Consider the following 20218-nt stretch of genomic DNA (forward strand, 5'->3'; position numbering starts at 1 on the left):
CAACATCTTTATAAATTTAGAACCCCTGTTCGCTATAACTTATCTTCAGTTTCCAATCATTGTAGAGCAGTTTTAGTCCACTTCCTAAATTTCAAACATTTGCTTACATACAGCCTTGCTAAGATCTATTCCCACTATGGCAAAATACATACAGGTGTATCACATCTTGTGCACATAACTAGTCCATTGTTACTCAGCATTTTAAATGATGTTTGTCCTGTTTAAATGTCTTACATTTAGTTTGGTGTGCATCTGACTGTTGAAGTGAAAGTAAACACCATGGAAACAATTAAGCGAAAATAAGATTGTAGCAGCCTGTGAGTCTGGTAGGGGATTTAAATGGGTCTCTAAAGGATCAGAAATCAGACATTCCAATGGATGGAACATAGTTTACAAGTGGAGGATATTCAAAACAACAACCAGTAAGCCCTGGTGTGGCCATCTTAGCTAGTTCATATTGACAGCAGACCACCAGATTCTAACAGAAGGCACTAAAACCTTGAAAAGTAAATAATAGGACCCACATTAGGCTCTTACCACTGTATAATCAGAAAGAAACATGCAAAGATTTAACTTTAATGAGACCTGTGAAAACAACAAATATTTTCTCTCCAGAAAAAGACTGAAGTTTACCAGAGACATGCCAACAGGTTGCTTGGGATTGAGACCAGGAAAAAGGCTTTTTGGTCTTACCATAATAAGTGTAAGCATATGGAGTTTGTTTTAATGAGATGAAGATTATGCTTTTTGGGAGGCTGTGGGCCTTTTTCTCTTCCAAAGGCTCCATGAAGCATGATAGAGAGCATGGCATCCATGAACTCTTGGTGTCATCACCCAGAAATCTGAAAATGGCTTGTCAGTTGGGTCTGTGAGAACAGACCCAGGACTGTATGATCTAAAAGAAAGATTGTATAAAGCGGAACGGTCATAAATTCATCTCTCCGTATGCTCCAGCACTATGAAAATGTTACAGGATAAGACTAAGTGCTGTCCTGTTGGCAAAATTGGTTACAGATTTTCTCTTCACCGAAATGTACTTACAATACAGGAGGCATTTTTCTAAATATTTTAGTGAGATTATGCTCCTTCAAAAAAGTTATATTCTAATGTTTTTCCCCATCTTTACCACGGGTGTCAATAAATGTGGATACATATGGATGTCAATCTTTATATTTAAAACAGCAATACACTTTTTTTTAACACATGGAACTAAAATTGCTCATTGGAAGTTTTTATCCATTTGTGAAACAAAACATATAAATTCCAACATCCAGATTTTTCTTTAAATAAGAAAAAAAAACACTAAATAGAGCATTCATAATTTTGTGAATTTTGAAAACAGAATCCAGCTAGCTTGCTCCAAAGCCAGAAAACATAAGGTCACACTAATCAACTTCTTAAGCTTCTTGCAAAACAAGCTCCAATTTATTCACTGCATCCACATGACTATATGAACATGACCTTTTGTTTTTAAAAGCAGGAGCCATTCCTGCTATTAATTTTTTCCCACAAAATGAGGTGGCACAACATTTAACCGATCACCCAATATCATGAAGTCAGGGAAAAACTGGAGGCCACAACAAATATTATAAGGTACCTTTTATGGCATACTATTATGACAGATAATGATGCAAAGCACTGACACAGCAAATTTGGGAAGATTTATCACAAACAGAATAAATGAAACAATGATTGCTTTGTTAATTTTCCTAAGAAAAAAATGTAAGAAAAAAACGATAATGGATTTAATAGTTGGAATGTTGAACAGCAGTGTTGAAAATGGATAATCGTCATTTGCAAAAGCATTGGAAAAACTGAATAGTGGTAAAAGCAAATCAATGCAAGTGAAAGACATTACTCTTCATTACTTAAGGGTTTGACATCTGTTCAGTTTACATCTCTACATCTACCCCACATCATTTCTTATTCTCATTGTGAGTCAGGACATAAAGTGCAATTAAAGACACCTAAACAATAGAAATATTTCTTGATCCTTACTGAGAAAAATACAAAACAGAAAATTCCCCAAAGTTCAAATCTTCAGAAATATAAATGACACATTTATTCCATGGCACTCAGTGCTCCTAAAAAGGCACATCTTTTAGATTCATGTGCAAAAATATAATGAAACAACACTGATACTTTAACAAGTAAAAATAAATGTGGGTAAGAAGGCAACAAACAGAGGATTTTTGTTCCTGATGTCTTCATTGTCTCTGACCACGCTCCTGCTTAAAGGCAATGATGAACTTCCAGGCTTCAACATAATGGGACAGGCAGAGTTCCTCTGGGAAGTGGTCCTCCACATCTGGGGGTATGTCCATGTCTTTCCGCTCCATGTAAGACACCAGAGTGTCTTTCAAGCTTAAGATGAGAAAAAAGAACAACTTAGAACAGGATCTGATACAGCAAGAGTAATGCAAAAAATACTACACAGTGGCTTAAACATTGTCATTAATATTGTGTGTAAAATTACACACTACATTTAATCAGTATTGCTTGGTCTACATTAGCTGCGCTCGAGTCCCATGTAATGCCAGATATTTTTGTCCAAATGGAGACTGCATAAAAATGGCTTGGGAAATACAGCTTTGATCTTTAAGATGTCTTGCTCAAGCTGAAGTCTATTTTTTATTAATATCTGTTTCCTATTCTAGGTTACACTAGCATCTTAACTCAACGCTGTGATAGACCTTGTTGATAATTGTTCTCATACCATTTTCAGTGTGGTTCCAGCTAATCATCAGATGACAACATTTGCTTTAAAATGAGTTTTGTGCTTCAAAAACTTTGTAGTTTGCTTTGAACCTCATACAGTTTATTGAGTAGCGTTTCAGATGATCTCTGTGCAGCTTTCCCTATATTCTTCTGTTTTTTTTTGTTTTTTTCAATCTTCTTGTAAAGTTTGAAAAGCACTTAGATTTTTAGGGAAACCCAGATATTTTAGATCAACTTGATAATGTGCATGGCCTATAATACAGTCATGCAGGTCATGAACACAAAAACAGGCTGTATTTTCTTTAGTTTTTAAACTGGCCTCGATAAATGTGGATGGCTCCCCAGGAGTACGGCTGCCATAAAGACAGCAACAACTTTAGTCAGAAGCTGAGATACTCATAAGTTAAAAATACCTTGATTAAAACATCCTTTTGGAAAAGTGGACCAAATAGTCACATTTATTAGACTACATGTTTTTAAAATCCTGCATATTTTGAATTCACCTGTGATGGTGAGTTCAGGCAAAACTATGACATTATAAAATTATGACAGTGCTTAACATTCATGGATCATCATCATGAATGAACAAGTGATAAACTATATACAGAAAATTCATATTACCCCCAATCAGGCCTGTAGGTATCAGGATCATTTGGCTTTTTGAGGACCAGAACCAAGAACTCGTGCATCTCTAACAGGAAAGTGTCAGCGCTGTTCTTGGAGAAGAAGGCAGTTAGCAGCCTGTGCTCTTCCTCACCCAGTGGCTCCTTGTACTTCTCTGAGACTCCCGCAAATGGGTCCTGATGACCACAGCAAAGGAATCAACAACACACCATTTACAGATTCTTCAATAACACTATAGATTACCACCACTACTGGTAGAAGAAGCGGTAGTGACACCTTACCCTCTTGAGCCGCAGCATATTTTCAGATTTAAGTGAGGCCAGCAGCTGCCACAGAGCTACACAATGCTTTAGACAACACATGCTGAAAGCCTGTCGGCAAAAATGGAGACCATTAACTCATAACCCATGACCAGAACTATATTCATTAACATGAAAGATTATAGCCTCAAAGTTGGATAAAAAAACAGTTGCAGTAAGAGGCAATTTTTGTGTGTTTGTGTATAAAAGTGTAACAAAACAGTTTCTACTACGGAAGAGAGAGTAAACATGTAGCAGATAATAGAACCGGTGTCTCCGATAGGCCGACCTTGACAATATGCTGAGCCATCTGGTCTCCCATCTGCAGAACCTCCTCCAGGTAGCAGGACAACTGGATGTGGGGTTCTCCCCCAGTCATGGCGAGGAAGCCGAGCACCACTTCCAGCGTGGACAAGGCCTCGCACACCTCGCTATAGGAGTGCAACTCCCCAGCGACGGAGAAGAGGGAGAGGGTCTGCAGGGGCTCCTGATGGTATAATTAAAGACATTATAGACACTGAGCTTGCATAGCAACACTTTTAAAATATGTGGGGTGTGTAGTATTAAGTAAGTGCAACAACAGATGAACTACAACCACAACCTTTCAAAAGTATTCACACCTTTTGAACTTATATATTTAAACACACGCAAGCAGAACCCTATTATATTACAACGTACTTGCTTGACTTTGGCTTTAACATCTTTGAGGATTATCTCATAGTTGCGATCATGCCTGTTGACCAGTGTAGGAATGCCCTGTTGTAAGAGGACATGTATATAAAGGTAAAAACTTTTTTGTTGATCTTCAGAAGGGTGCTGTAATTGTGTTTTGCATGCACTCACATCGACAGTGATGAGAGGTTTTCCCAGCAGAAAGTGGGAGATGATCTGCTGCTGGATCTTGGGCAAATCATATTCATAAAGGGTCTCCTGGCCCTTCTCGATGCTGTACTGGGTATTGGACAGAACCAGGGGCATTAAGTCCCGCTCCAGCTCATAACGGATCACATGCAGATCAGTGAGATCTGCTGGGCTCACTTTGTAGCTGTGAAATGAATACATGAATATATTCAACCAAGAGATGCAGTGGATTTGTAACATGCTACCCTAATATCTCATTATTTATTGAAAAATACCTAAAACATATATAATGCATTTGCAGAAGAAGTTGAAACGCATTAAAACCTGCAGATGAGCAAAAATGTGGCAAGAGCGCCCTCACCTGGTCTCCTCTCCGGTGTGCTTGTCCACACAATAGACGAGGTCATTGTGCAGAACAATTAGGTAGCTGATAAGAGCTGTGGAGCACAGGCCTGGACCCTGTCGCTGAGGTAAAAGCACCTTGAAGTCACTGTTCAAGTCCAGGTCGTTCTGGCAGAACTCATTTGGGATCTTAATCTCACCTGAAGAACATTTTCACGCATGTTAGACTATTACTGTGTAACTAGAGCACTTTTACTGTTGGTGTTTGTGTTTACCATTGGTTGTCAGAGACACTCTAAGCTGGTTCCAGGTTGTTAAGAAGATGTTGATGTATTTCTCATACCAGGCTTTAAGGGAAGCTGTGACCAAAAAGAAGTCAAGCATGTTTTAAGGAGCATGGAGTCACCACAGCATATTTACACAAACTGTATAAGGACTGTTTTTCTTTTAAGAATACTTATCTTATTTTAGACTAAACTCACCAATTTTCTGACAGACAAGACTATAAAATGTATGGTGCCAAGTATTTGACCATGAGACTTTAAAACATAAGTCAGTTTCTACTTCCATAAAGAGAAAATATTGCATGTATGCGAGTCACACGGTTGAATACGCTAAAATCGATGCGTGTGGATGGTCTCAATACCAGCTTTCTGACTGTGAAGAAATTCACTGATGGTGTCACAAGTCAGCTCAGTGTTGTTTTGAAACTTCTTGACCAGATCCTTCTGCAGTGTGAGGATGTCAGGGAGGTACTTCACCAGGCGGAGCTCTGCTTCCTACAAAAACAAAGTCCAAAATTGTTATAAACATTCTTGGTGTTATAAATGAGTAAATCATGTAAAAACTGATGTCCTGTCAAAATCACATATTTTGTCATAAAAGATTGTGTGATTACAGAAAGTTGTGTAACCTTAAATAAACAACTTTTAAACATTTTTATAGCGCAGAAAGTACACTATATGGCCCTTAATGTGAAAGAATATCCCAGCTATATTATTCTGATAACTCCCTGTTTCATTTTTTAGTATCCTCCGCATTAAGTGGCACTGGGTAAAGATGTGTAATAAGCCTTAAAATAAACTCACATTTTATGGCAGTGGTATCATCTGACACTGAAAATTATAGAAAATCCAAATCTTTATTTTAGTACATTTATTCGCACAATTTATGTACTCCTAACAACTACCATAAAATCAATGTAACCAAAGTATTTTTTTTTAATTTACACTTTTTTTTTAAGTCGATCGGAATGTCTAGTAACTTTTACTTTTACATGATTCCAAGTTCCAAGAGGTTCAGTGTAATAAATACAGGTCCTTCTCAAAATATTAGCATAATGTGATAAAGTTCATTATTTTCCATAATGTCATGATGAAAATTTAACATTCATATATTTTAGATTCATTGCACACTAACTGAAATATTTCAGGTCTTTTATTGTCTTAATACGGATGATTTTGGCATACAGCTCATGAAAACCCAAAATTCCTATCTCACAAAATTAGCATATCATTAAAAGGGTCTCTAAACGAGCTATGAACCTAATCATCTGAATCAACGAGTTAACTCTAAACACCTGCAAAAGATTCCTGAGGCCTTTAAAACTCCCAGCCTGGTTCATCACTCAAAACCCCAATCATGGGTAAGACTGCCGACCTGACTGCTGTCCAGAAGGCCACTATTGACACCCTCAAGCAAGAGGGTAAGACACAGAAAGAAATTTCTGAACGAATAGGCTGTTCCCAGAGTGCTGTATCAAGGCACCTCAGTGGGAAGTCTGTGGGAAGGAAAAAGTGTGGCAGAAAACGCTGCACAACGAGAAGAGGTGACCGGACCCTGAGGAAGATTGTGGAGAAGGGCCGATTCCAGACCTTGGGGGACCTGCGGAAGCAGTGGACTGAGTCTGGAGTAGAAACATCCAGAGCCACCGTGCACAGGCGTGTGCAGGAAATGGGCTACAGGTGCCGCATTCCCCAGACCTGGGCTACAGAGAAGCAGCACTGGACTGTTGCTCAGTGGTCCAAAGTACTTTTTTCGGATGAAAGCAAATTCTGCATGTCATTCGGAAATCAAGGTGCCAGAGTCTGGAGGAAGACTGGGGAGAAGGAAATGCCAAAATGCCAGAAGTCCAGTGTCAAGTACCCACAGTCAGTGATGGTCTGGGGTGCCGTGTCAGCTGCTGGTGTTGGTCCACTGTGTTTTATCAAGGGCAGGGTCAATGCAGCTAGCTATCAGGAGATTTTGGAGCACTTCATGCTTCCATCTGCTGAAAAGCTTTATGGAGATGAAGATTTCATTTTTCAGCACGACCTGGCACCTGCTCACAGTGCCAAAACCACTGGTAAATGGTTTACTGACCATGGTATCACTGTGCTCAATTGGCCTGCCAACTCTCCTGACCTGAACCCCATAGAGAATCTGTGGGATATTGTGAAGAGAACGTTGAGAGACTCAAGACCCAACACTCTGGATGAGCTAAAGGCCGCTATCGAAGCATCCTGGGTCTCCATAAGACCTCAGCAGTGCCACCGGCTGATTGCCTCCATGCCACGCCGCATTGAAGCAGTCATTTCTGCAAAAGGATTCCCGACCAAGTATTGAGTGCATAACTGTACATGATTATTTGAAGGTTGACGTTTTTTGTATTAAAAACACTTTTATTTTATTGGTCGGATGAAATATGCTAATTTTGTGAGATAGGAATTTTGGGTTTTCATGAGCTGTATGCCAAAATCATCCGTATTAAGACAATAAAAGACCTGAAATATTTCAGTTAGTGTGCAATGAATCTAAAATATAGGAATGTTAAATTTTCATCATGACATTATGGAAAATAATGAACTTTATCACAATATGCTAATATTTTGAGAAGGACCTGTATGCTCATTTGATATCCCCTTTCGTTTTTTTTTTCTTCTATTAAATCGCCTAATATAACATAATTACATTAAAAACGTAGCATTATTAGCAAGCAAAATAATAAAAAACAAAAAAACGGCTCGCACTAAGACTCAAGTCCTATCGTTCAAGGTAAGGAGCCGTTCAAAAGAATTGATTCGTTCGTGAACGTCAGATCTCTAACTGCAGCACAAGCAGATCCTAAACGGATTTTAATGAATTATTTAAAATCTGGTTGAGAATATTTATTGTACTTTAAACAGCTAAATTCATAGATTAAAAATTGTAGTAAAATATTTGCATATGTGTATACTATCTTCTCACTGTAAGCTTTTGCATGGATTTTACTTTTAATATCTGGAATATTACTCCATGATTCAGAAATGCTGGAACTTTTTAAAATTGAATTGAATTTTTATTTGAATGCATGAGTGTACGAAAAAGTCAGACCAAAGCTTTCCCCTGTGTTTTTCATTTTTTATTATCAACCTATTTTATTCCTTCATTTAAAAAATGTATTTATTTATGTATTTCAGCTAATGACTATTGATACACTAAGTTTTCATGTTTTCTCTCTGCAGTGTACGATGCCCTTTGCTGCTGATGAACTGAATTTATATTGCACTTTTCCAGCCATACCGACCACTCAAAGCACTTTACACTAAGGCCACATTCACCCAATCACACACTCATACATACACAGATACACAACTTGAGGTTAAGTGCCTTGTCCAGGAGCACATCGACATGTGGCAGGAGGAAGCTGGAATTGAACCTGCAACTTTCTGAAAGCTGAATGCTGAAATGTTCTGCTTCTAAATTCAGACAAGACAGAAGTTGTCGTCTTTGGACCGGACTCTTTAAAAAAGAAACTGCTTAGTCAATCACTTAACCTGGATGGCATTAAATTGACCTCCGATAATAAAGTAAAAAACCTTGGTGTTATTTTTGACCAGGACATGTCATTTAAATCCCACATTAAACAGGTTTCTAGGATTTCCTTCTTTCATCTCTGGAACATTGCCAAAATTAGAAATATCCTATCCAGGAGTGACGCTGAAAAACTAGTCCATGCATTTGTTACTTCAAGGCTGGACTATTGTAATTCTTTACTATCAGGATGTCCACAAAATGCAGTTAAAAGTCTTCAGCTGATTCAAAATGCTGCAGCAAGAGTTCTGATGAAAATTAAAAAGAGAGATCATATTTTCCCTACTTTAGCTTCCCTTCATTGGCTCCCTGTTAAATCCAGAATAGAATTTAAAATTCTCCTCCTCACATATAAAGCCCTTAATGATCTAGCTCCATCATACATCAGAGATCTGATTGTTCCATATGTTCCTAACAGAGCACTTCGTTCTCAGACTGCAGGTTTACTGGTGGTTCCTAGAGTCTCTAGAAGTAGAATGGGAGGCAGATCTTTTAGTTATCAGGCTCCTCTCCTGTGGAACCAGCTCCCAGCTTTAGTCCGTGAGGCAGACACCCTGTCTACTTTTAAGGCTAGGCTTAAAACTTTCCTTTTTGATGAAGCTTATAGTTAGAGTGGCTTAGGTTATCAAGGAGGGAGCCTTCCTCCCTCCCTGTTGGATTGAGTAAGGTGGAGTCAGGTTTAGCCTAAACCAGCTCAGTTATGGTTGAGGTGCAAACACACCCTCCATTTCTGCTACCTGTATGACCCCCTCTCTTTTCCAATGGTTATGGCCAATCTGACAGAGAGAGGTATCCCAATCGTTGTGGTTTTTAGTATAACAATGACCGTCAGTGGGCTCTAGATGGACAAACTGTCTACTTTTAAGGCTAGGCTTAAAACTTTCCTTTTTAATAAAGCTTATAGTTAGAGTGGCTTAGGTTATCCTGAGCTATTTCTGTAGTTATGCTGCTATAGGCTTAGGCTGCTGGAGGACATAATGACCACTTTCACCCTCTTCGCTACATTCTCATACTACTCTCTAATTTTGCATTATTTGCTGTTATTTCAGTTTTGAACTTTATGTTCTCCCTCTTTTCTCTTCCTAGAAGCTACACCTGGCCTGACTCTGTGTCTACCTGTGACACCTTTCTGGAGAGGGGCATCGTCTAAGCTTCTGCTGGCAACAACTTAATACTCACCCTCTACCGATGATCCACATAGCCCTGTCTTTCAGTGTTTAACCCTTTCTTTCTCCTAGACATGGTTACTGACTGAGCTTTTACTGTGACTAACTCTATGTTCTCTCTTTCAGACTCTAACCTTGAAAACTGGCTCAGAGTTTATCTGTTCTTTCTTTCTAGGTGAAACGACTAAAGGAGCTACATCCACTAACATTTACTTTTCCTTCCCATAGAAAGTACTCCTGGATCAGTGCTTCTGTGTTCTTTTTGTGTCTCTGCTCTGTTCTCTCTAACCCCAGTCGGTCGTGGCAGATGGCCGCTCACACTGAGCCTGGTTCTGCTGGAGGTTTCTTCCTGTTAAAAGGGAGTTTTTCCTCTCCACTGTCGCTACATGCATGCTCAGTATGAGGGATTGCTGCAAAGTCAACGCCAGTGACTGTCCACTGTCTCTACATGCTCATCCAGGAGGAGTGAATGCTGCAAGTCACTGACTGGATGCAATCTGCTGGGTTTCCTTAGACAGAAAAACTTTTTATCCAATTTGAATAAATAACTGAATCTGACTGCACTGTTCAATGATTAGGTTTAATTGGAATGTATGTACCTGACTTTGTGAAGTGCCTTGAGACAACATGTGTTGTGAATTGGTGCTATATAAATAAACTCAATTGAATTGAATTGAATTGAATAGACTACTCTTCCCACCGAGCCACAGTCACCTCGCATGACCTTTAGACAAGCGCCTAAGAATTGTGAAAAAAAAAATAAAAGCAATAATGATCTAAAATTACAGAATTATATTGCTGAAAATGACATTACTGAATAGTTCCAGTGAACATTTGAAAAAAGTAGTTGTTAAAATGAAAAGCTCTAGAATTTAGAGCCTTTTCCTTGTGTTAGACCTGAAACAAAGCTGACGTAAAATTTTTAAAATATTTAATTTGCTAATATAAAAACTATAATTGTATTGTTAGTATATTAGCTGCTGTGACAGATTAAGTTTAATATGGTTTCATTAGGAAAAGCAATTGTAAAATGAATAAAGTAGCAATAATGTGGGTTCTTTGTGGGCAATAATACACAACACATGAAATATGAACAATATACTAATAATAAAAATCGAATATAAGCTTTGAACAAGATCACACATTTTAAGGAGCCCATTTAAACTAACATTGATCAGTAAAAATGAAACAAGACCCCAACAGGAACTGTTAATGCTGCAGACGTAATGTTCACAGTTTACGGCGTGTAAATTAAATTGTGCAAATAATGTTTGCCTGATATGATCAATTAGAGCATGCATGAAAACTGCGGGGAGGTTTTTTTTTTTTCATTGAACCTTCAGCCATTATTTGTTTGAGTGAATATTTATATTCTAATATTTTATTTGGGGTCATTTTCCAGGACATATTGGTTTTCAGTGTTTGGAATTAAAATTGTTTTCACTTAAATTTTTCTGATGGAACTGTGTGGGGCTATGAAACAACACGTCATCATCAATCTATTCTCTGTGACAAAACAAAATTCCATTTTCTGTCCAACGCTTGTTCCAGAAGAGCTGAGACTTGCATTTTGCTGGTGACATTCAACCTTTAAAGATGGCGGATTCCCAAAATGTAATGAAAGAAGAGAAAAAACACAGTCTCAAACTTGAGAAATATGTAGTTCTTCCAGGTAAAATGTCTGGGTACCACACTGAAGGATTTCTGGGCAAGGGCTCCTATGGGAAAGTGGTGAAGTGCACCAAGCTCGACACCAAAGAAATAGTGGCGGTGAAGATTGTGCGCAAACACTACTTCAGAGAAGGCAAAAAAGAGGCAAGAATGCTGAAGAAAATCCTACAGCTCGACCCTGAAAGGAACAACCTGCTGAGGTTCATTGAAAGCTTCACATATAAAGGCCACTTTTGTTTGGCCTTTGAAATGTTGGATGTGAGTATCTTTGACTTTATGAAAGCCAGAGATTTTGCACCACTCCACGTATCTGAAATCAGAGTCATTGCTCAACAGCTGCTTGTGGCTTTGAATGCTTTGAAAAGTGCTGGTCTGGTTCATGCTGACATGAAGCCAGACAACATCATGTTAGTGAACCATAAATCTCAGCCCTTCAAGGTGAAGCTGATTGACTTTGGGTTGACTAAAAAAGTGTCCAAATTGTGGCTTGTGGGTACCATTCAGGCCATTGGCTACAGAGCCCCTGAAGTCATCCTGGACTTACCAAGGGATGAAAGTGTGGACATGTGGTCTCTGGGCTGCAGTTTGGCCTACATGTACCTTGGTTACAATCTCTATCCGACACACTGTGAATATGAGGTCATTAGGGCTATCGTTAAGATACATGGTCAACCCCAAGATGATGTGCTGAAAGAAGCCATGGATGTGCAACACTTCTTCACTAAACTCGGGGAATCCTCTTACCGTATGTTCAGGCTGAATACACCAGCAGAATATACCAACGCAACAGGGTTTGCTACGCAGCATAAAGCCGGGATTTACAACAAACTGCACTGCCTTGATGATCTGCTCAAGACCCGCCCAAGACCTATGGTCCCAACAGAGTGTGAAGATGCACTTGGATTTATAAGCCTGCTTAAACAGATGCTCTTGATGGATCCAAATGTCCGGATCACACCTAGAGAGGGTCTCTGTCATCATTTCATAACTATGAAACATCTCACAGGTGGTGGAAATAACCCCTATGTGGTATCAGCTTGGAAAAGGGTGGCAGACGCCCAACTTCAAGAGTTTGCAACAGAGCATTATGCAACTTTGAGTAATGTTTTTAGAAGAGAAATAGTCCATTCGAAAAAGAATGGACAAATTGAAGATGCAGCAGGCAGAGTTGCAGGTGAGACTAAAGATAAGCCATCAGTAGTACCTCAGTTCTTAAAACCAGTAAGAAAATCCCAATATCAACTATTAAAACCACCTTATTCAAAGATGACAAACTCCTTTTTTCAGATAAAGAGCAGGTAAGAAGGACCTTAATCAAAGAGGGGTTCTGCTTTACAGTTTCCCAAGAAGATGCAATCCAGCCTGACACTGCAGCTGATGGGCGTAATGATAAACCCTCAGGTGAAGCTCACACTAACACCTTTGCTTCTAAAACCTTTGAGAAAATATCTGTCTCAACACTGAAGATGACAAACTCTCTTTTAGATAAGGAGTGGACAGGGAGGACCTTCATCAAATTGAAGCCTCGTTTTGTTGCTCACCAAGAATCAGCAGAAACAGCTGACAAACCAGGCAAGGGTGAATATATACCACTTGGTAAGACATCAACACCTTAGCACCTTACGCCTTTGAGAAAATATTTGTTTCAAATAATGAAACCACTTATTGCATTTCATCTGATCTAACCCTAGAAAAAACAGGACGCAATACATGCCAGCAGAAGGGCTCTGAGTCAAACACCACAGGAAAAGCTCTAAAAGATAAAGAGCGGAAAGAAAAGACCATTATCCAAGTGAAGCCATATTCTGCTGTTGAGGATGAAAGAAAGGACAGAGCCTACAAGGTAGATGTTCTGTCAGGAAAAGCCAAGGTTCCTGGACCTTCCAAAAAAAGCTGTACTGCAGAGAAAGAAGCCATTTTCTGCAAAGAAGGGAGACCTTCTGATCTCGTGGAAGTAAAAACTCGCAAGACACTAATGAGGAGGGCCTGGAATAGCTTCTCCCGGCAGATCGCATCCATCTCATGCATTAGAGGATGTAAATGAAGGAACTGCACACAAAGGCAAAGCCACCACACACAAGACTTTGGAGCTGCCAGAAATTTCCAAGAAATGTTCATCTCTGCACATCACAAAACCTACTTTAATTGCATTACAAAATTCAAATAAATATTACATTTATTTGATGTGTGTATTACCTTTATTGTACATTATCAAGAGAATCTCTTGTTTAATTTTTTCTAACAGTGAATATATACTTTCGCAGGGATTTTTGATCCCTGAATAATCATATCTATATATATGTGTATATACAGTGTCTTGCGAAAGTATTCGGCCCCCTTGAACTTTTCAACCTCTTGCCACATTTCAGGCTTCAAACATAAAGATGTAAAATTAATTTTTTTTATGAAGAATCAACAAGTGGGACACAATCGTGAAGTGGAATGAAATTTATTGGATGTGTCAAACGTTTTTAACAAATAAAAAACTGAAAAATGGGGCGTGCAATATTATTCGGCCCCCTTGCGTTAATACTTTGTAGCGCCAACCTTCACTGCAATTACAGCTGCAAGTCTCTTGGGGTTTGTCTCTATCAGTTTTGCACATCGAGAGACTGAAATTCTTGCCCATTCTTCCTTGCAAAACAGCTCGACCTCAGTGAGGTTGGATGGAGAGCATTCGTGAACAGCAGTCTTCAGCTCTTTCCATAGATGATTGGACTCAGGTCTGGACTTTGACTTGTCCATTCCAAGTCAAAGTCTGGTTTTCTTCCAGAATGGTCCTGTATTTGGCCCCATCCATCTTCCCATCAATTTTGACCATCTTCCCTGTCCCTGCTGACGAAAAGCAGGCCCAAACCATGATGCTGCCACCACCATGTTTGACAGTGGAGATGGTGTGTTCAGGGTGATGAGCTGTGTTGCTTTTACGCCAAACATATTGTTTTGCATTGTGGCCAAACAGTTCGATTTTGGTTTCATCTGACCAGAGCACCTTCTTCCACATGTTTGGTGTGTCTCCCAGGTGGCTTGTGGCAAACTTTAAACAAGACTTTTTATGGATATCTTTGAGTAATGGCTTTCTTCTTGTCACTCTTCCATAAAGGCCAGATTTGTGCAGTGTACGACTGATTGTTGTCCTATGGACAGACTCTCCCACCTCAGCTGTAGATCTCTGCAGTTCATCCAGAGTGATCATGGGCCTCTTAGCTGCATCTCTGATCAGTCTTCTCCTTGTTCGAGATGAAAGTTTAGAGGAACTTGGTAGATTTGCAGTGGTCTGATACTCCTTCCATTTTAATATGATTGCTTGCACAGTTCTCCTTGGGATGTTTAAAGCTTGGGAAATCATTTTCTATCCAAATCCAGCTTTAAACTTCTCCACAACAGTATCTCGGACCTGCCTGGTGTGTTTCTTGGTCTTCATGATGCTCTCTGCGCTTTGAACACAACCCTGAGACTATCACAGGGCAGGTGCATTTATACGGAGACTTGATTACACACAGGTTGATTCTATTTATCATCATCAGTCATTTGGGACAACATTGGATCATTCAGAGATCCTCACTGAACTTCTGGAGTGAGTTTACTGCACTGAAAGTAAAGGGGCTGAATAATATTGCACGCCACACTTTTCAGTTTTTTATTTGTTAAAAAAGTTTGACACATTCAATAAATTTCATTCCACTTCAAGATTGTGTCCCACTTGTTGTTGATTCGTCACAAAAAATTAGAATTTTATATCTTTATGTTTGAAGCCTGAAATGTGGCAAGAGGTTGACTAGTTCATGGGGGCCGAATACTTTCGCAAGGCACTGTATAAAACCTGCATGACAACACGAAGTAGGCTAAGAGATCTCAAAAAGCAACAAATATTTACCTATCACTCTGGCAAGGGTAGATATGCTAAACATTAAGGCTTTAGAACTCCAGTAAACTGTAATGAATGTCGTTATTCACAAATGGAGAAAACATAGGATAAACCTTCACTGGAATGGCCAGCCTATCAAAATAAATGGTAAATGGCCCGCACTTGTATAGCGCTTATTCAAGTCCACAGAGACCCCGAAGCTCTTTACACTACAATCAGTCATCCACCCATTCATACACTGACAGTGGTAGCCTACATTGTAGTCACAGCTGCCCTGGGGCTGACAGAAGTGAGGCTGCTATGCAGTCGGCACCACCGGTCTCTGACCACCATCAGCAGGCAAGGCGGGTGAAATGCCTTGCCCAAGGACACAACAACTGAGACAGACATGGCGGGGTTCAAACCACCAACCCACCAACTCCTACCACCTAAGCCACAGTCGTCCCACAGTCGTTAAATAACCCCAAAACCAACAATTCATTCAGGAACCCAAAACAACATCTAAAAATACTGCAGGCCTGTTTGGTTTAGTTAAAGTCTAAGTTCATAATAGAACATTAAGAGACAAAGAATGGGCAAAAATATTGTGGCATGACCTTAAAAGGGCTGTTCGTGCTCAACCAAAATGTCTAAATTGGAAAAACAATCTGGGCCAGGTTGGTTTGGATATATTTTCCTCCTGAATAAAATAAATTATGTTTTGATAACTTCTTTTAGGTTGTCTTTCATTTAATTAAATTTACTCCTAGATCACTTAGTGTTTTGCTTCCCTCTTGTGGCTAGATTTTAAAACTGCAAAAATACATTAATCAGTCCAATTATTTTGGTTCAATTTTTTTACTGTTATCCTTTCGTGCTATTTGCTGGATGGCTGGCAATTGGTGTGATTGTTACATTGTTTCACAGTGCAACTAAAATAAAACAAAACCGAAGGAAACAAAAACGTGGAGGGCATTTTAACAGTGTAAAAACAACAGTTGAAGCATTTTTATTTTGAAACTTATACATTTTTCACGCAGATTGTAAGTTATCTTTAATTGGATCTCCACTTGTTCAACCAAATGTATTCCTCTCCATGAAATGACTGCTACTAATTATGATGGACTTCATGACTAACACGCTCTCTGTCTGCCTAATTGTGCCAGAAAGCATCTATTGGTTTATGTTTATGGGCAGAGTGACAAATTATGAAATTATGTGTGCATTGCAGGAGTCAGATTCTACATTTTCCATTTTGGTAATTAGGGAAAGAAATCAATTAGAAATTACATTGCCTTTCTTGTAAAATAAGCAAAAAAAAAATAATTTAACATGCTTCAAGGTTATATGTGAGGCGATGTGTAGTTTCTGTAGAAGGGTTTTCATGAGGGAAATCAAAGCAGTTGTACAGAAATTGAGGGCTCCTATTTCACTTCGCAGTCATCAGGCTGAAATGACCATAAAAAAAAAAAGGAATACAGTGTCAATCTTTCTGTGCTGCCTTCTGATAGTAACAGGGACATTTCACTGCGAAGAGGGTTTCTGATGAAAATATCAAGGAACTGAGCTGCATCATGGCAAGTCCTTACTACTCCAATCAAAGATAAAAATTACTCATATATTAAGTCCAGCCCTTTGAGTTCACAGCATTGAATTTTGTTTCCATACACAGGTCCTTCTCAAAATATTAGCATATTGTGATAAAGTTCATTATTTTCCATAATGTCATGATGAAAATTTAACATTCATATATTTTATATTCATTGCACACTAACTGAAATATTTCAGGTCTTTTATTGTCTTAATACGGATGATTTTGGCATACAGCTCATGAAAACCCAAAATTCCTATCTCACAAAATTAGCATATCATTAAAAGGGTCTCTAAACGAGCTATGAACCTAATCATCTGAATCAACAAGTTAACTCTAAACACCTGCAAAAGATTCCTGAGGTCTTTAAAACTCCCAGCCTGGTTCATCACTCAAAACCCCAATCATGGGTAAGACTGCCGACCTGACTGCTGTCCAGAAGGCCACTATTGACACCCTCAAGCAAGAGGGTAAGACACAGACAGAAATTTCTGAACGAATAGGCTGTTCCCAGAGTGCTGTATCAAGGCACCTCAGTGGGAAGTCTGTGGGAAGGAAAAAGTGTGGCAGAAAACGCTGCACAACGAGAAGAGGTGACCGGACCCTGAGGAAGATTGTGGAGAAGGGCTGATTCCAGACCTTGGGGGACCTGCGGAAGCAGTGGACTGAGTCTGGAGTAGAAACATCCAGAGCCACCGTGCACAGGCGTGTGCAGGAAATGGGCTACAGGTGCCGCATTCCCCAGGTCAAGCCACTTTTGAACCAGAAACAGCGGCAGAAGCGCCTGACCTGGGCTACAGAGAAGCAGCACTGGACTGTTGCTCAGTGGTCCAAAGTACTTTTTTCGGATGAAAGCAAATTCTGCATGTCATTCGGAAATCTAGGTGCCAGAGTCTGGAGGAAGACTGGGGAGAAGGAAATGCCAAAATGCCAGAAGTCCAGTGTCAAGTACCCACAGTCAGTGATGGTCTGGGGTGCCGTGTCAGCTGCTGGTGTTGGTCCACTGTGTTTTATCAAGGGCAGGGTCAATGCAGCTAGCTATCAGGAGATTTTGGAGCACTTCATGCTTCCATCTGCTGAAAAGCTTTATGGAGATGAAGATTTCATTTTTCAGCACGACCTGGCACCTGCTCACAGTGCCAAAACCACTGGTAAATGGTTTACTGACCATGGTATCACTGTGCTCAATTGGCCTGCCAACTCTCCTGACCTGAACCCCACAGAGAATCTGTGGGATATTGTGAAGAGAACGTTGAGAGACTCAAGACCCAACACTCTGGATGAGCTAAAGGCCGCTATCGAAGCATCCTGGGCCTCCATAAGACCTCAGCCGTGCCACAGGCTGATTGCCTCCATGCCACGCCGCATTGAAGCAGTCATTTCTGCAAAAGGATTCCCGACCAAGTATTGAGTGCATAACTGTACATGATTATTTGAAGGTTGACGTTTTTTGTATTAAAAACACTTTTCTTTTATTGGTCGGATGAAATATGCTAATTTTGTGAGATAGGAATTTTGGGTTTTCATGAGCTGTATGCCAAAATCATCCGTATTAAGACAATAAAAGACCTGAAATATTTCAGTTAGTGTGCAATGAATCTAAAATATATTAATGTTAAATTTTCATCATTACATTATGGAAAATAATGAACTTTATCACAATATGCTAATATTTTGAGAAGTACCTGTACACATGACACACAGGCCCATTTATCTCAGCTACTCAAAGACAAGAGAACATGCCATTCATGAATTATGTGGTTGAAACAGCTGGAACTGTGAAAAACAAAGCCAGAGGAGGACCTAAGTTCATCTTTCCCCTATGCATACTAAGGAGGTTTGAACGAGTGATAAAAACACTCCAAAGCTCAGTGATAAATGAAGCAAAGAGAAGCATCCTAGGGTGGTCAAATCTATATAATAAAGCATTATCTACATGTAATATAGATGAAGTCTCCATTACATAGACTTTATCAGAGCCAGCTGGCCCGTTAGGCAGAATAGGCATGCTAAGTGCTCGGTGGCCTCCAAGGGAATCGCAAAATCAGGAATAAATTCAGCTTCAATATAATTATATTAAAACTAGTTATTACTATTGACTAAAACTGATGCAAATGTAAAGCAATAATAAGTTAACATTCCTACTGAAAATATAGGAATGTACAACTGCAGCAGGAGAGGTGAGGTTGAGCAGGTGGTGGCATGGCTAAACACTCTGGTGGATGCAGTAATAAAAAACACCACTGGAGGTCTGTAAAATGCCTTTTATGTACATAATTTTGAATAGGTGTATTTTTAATAGCTTTTGTATTGCATAAAGTAAATGTAGTTTATGTGTAGAGTTACTGTGTGCAACCTGTGTGGTTATTACATTTTATTTAAAGATGGACAAATTTTACATTATTACCTTTTACCTAATTTTTACCATATGTGCCAATAAGTGTAAAAGATGCTCTAAGTAACCAATCAACACGTATTACGATAGAATTTCCTTTTAAGCTTGCATGTTTTGCTGTTGTTTTCTTACCCTGTGCAGAAATCTCCACAGCACAGGCACAGTGTCTTTGCCCTCGTTCTGCTCTAGGATGTGAGTAAGGCTCATGACACACACTTTCTCCCTGCAGCTCCACACGGCAGAACAGTGGAGCAGAGACCTCTGTGGCAGGGAGACCAATAAGAGACGAGGATCACCAAACACTAGCTTCATGATTGGGTTGGCAGAGATGCGTGAGTCTGCCCGGATGAAGGTGTTCACTTCTTTCAGCTGTCTATCCAAGTGCTGTGGAAGAGAGGATGACAGCAGGCAACATGTTTTACTTAAGGTTGCTCATGAAGATGGGCGACAGAATTACCTTTTGAGTCCAATACTTTATTTTCTACCTTTAGCTGAGGTGTGATGACAGCATTGCTCATTTCCAACTCCCATCCGTTTCTGGCCTCTTTATTTGAAAGCTGATTGTCATAAGGAACTGGCCCTGGAAAACAAAGCCAACTATTTTAAACCAGATTCCTCAGAGTAAATATTTTTTTTAGTATATTAACTAAACTAGAAAGAACCCAGTGATGCATTATTTATTTGCAAAGCGCAACACTGTTTCTTATTGGCCACTAGAGATCACTGTTTTGTACCATTCACATGAAAACGAGGAAAAACACTCAAATGAACATTAATGGAGCTTAACAGGCAAGAGGTGTAAATAAACAATCCTGGGTCAAACAAATTTCTTCACAGTTCTCACTGAATATTATTTGGTGTAAAGAGTCATGA

General features: G+C 39.4%; 2 protein-coding genes across 3 annotated transcripts in view; one reads left to right on the forward strand and one right to left on the reverse strand.

The window, feature by feature from the left end:
• Positions 1 to 1586: 1586 nt before the first annotated feature.
• Positions 1587 to 20218, reverse strand: part of LOC124862656 (E3 ubiquitin-protein ligase rnf213-alpha-like) — a 50857-nt gene continuing 32225 nt past the window's right edge. For both annotated transcript variants that reach the window (XM_047356703.1, XM_047356702.1), the window contains exons 57-67: positions 19831 to 19925; positions 19478 to 19729; positions 5491 to 5623; positions 5120 to 5203; positions 4864 to 5044; positions 4485 to 4686; positions 4320 to 4397; positions 3931 to 4128; positions 3624 to 3713; positions 3340 to 3518; positions 1587 to 2364 (exon numbers count right to left, since the gene is read on the reverse strand). In XM_047356703.1, coding sequence (XP_047212659.1) covers positions 2208 to 2364; positions 3340 to 3518; positions 3624 to 3713; positions 3931 to 4128; positions 4320 to 4397; positions 4485 to 4686; positions 4864 to 5044; positions 5120 to 5203; positions 5491 to 5623; positions 19478 to 19729; positions 19831 to 19925 — 1649 coding nt within the window. In that variant the 3' untranslated portion in view covers positions 1587 to 2207. The remainder of the gene's footprint in view (positions 2365 to 3339; positions 3519 to 3623; positions 3714 to 3930; positions 4129 to 4319; positions 4398 to 4484; positions 4687 to 4863; positions 5045 to 5119; positions 5204 to 5490; positions 5624 to 19477; positions 19730 to 19830; positions 19926 to 20218) is intronic.
• On the forward strand, positions 11111 to 13875 carry LOC124862657 (homeodomain-interacting protein kinase 1-like). The gene is made up of 4 exons (XM_047356704.1): positions 11111 to 12686; positions 12800 to 12913; positions 12998 to 13108; positions 13204 to 13875. Exons 1-4 carry the CDS (start codon positions 11438 to 11440, stop codon positions 13554 to 13556), a joined length of 1827 nt encoding a protein of 608 aa, XP_047212660.1. The 5' UTR covers positions 11111 to 11437; the 3' UTR covers positions 13557 to 13875.

Source organism: Girardinichthys multiradiatus, chromosome X (genome assembly GCF_021462225.1).
Source record: "Girardinichthys multiradiatus isolate DD_20200921_A chromosome X, DD_fGirMul_XY1, whole genome shotgun sequence".
NCBI classification, from domain to species: Eukaryota; Metazoa; Chordata; class Actinopteri; order Cyprinodontiformes; family Goodeidae; genus Girardinichthys; species Girardinichthys multiradiatus.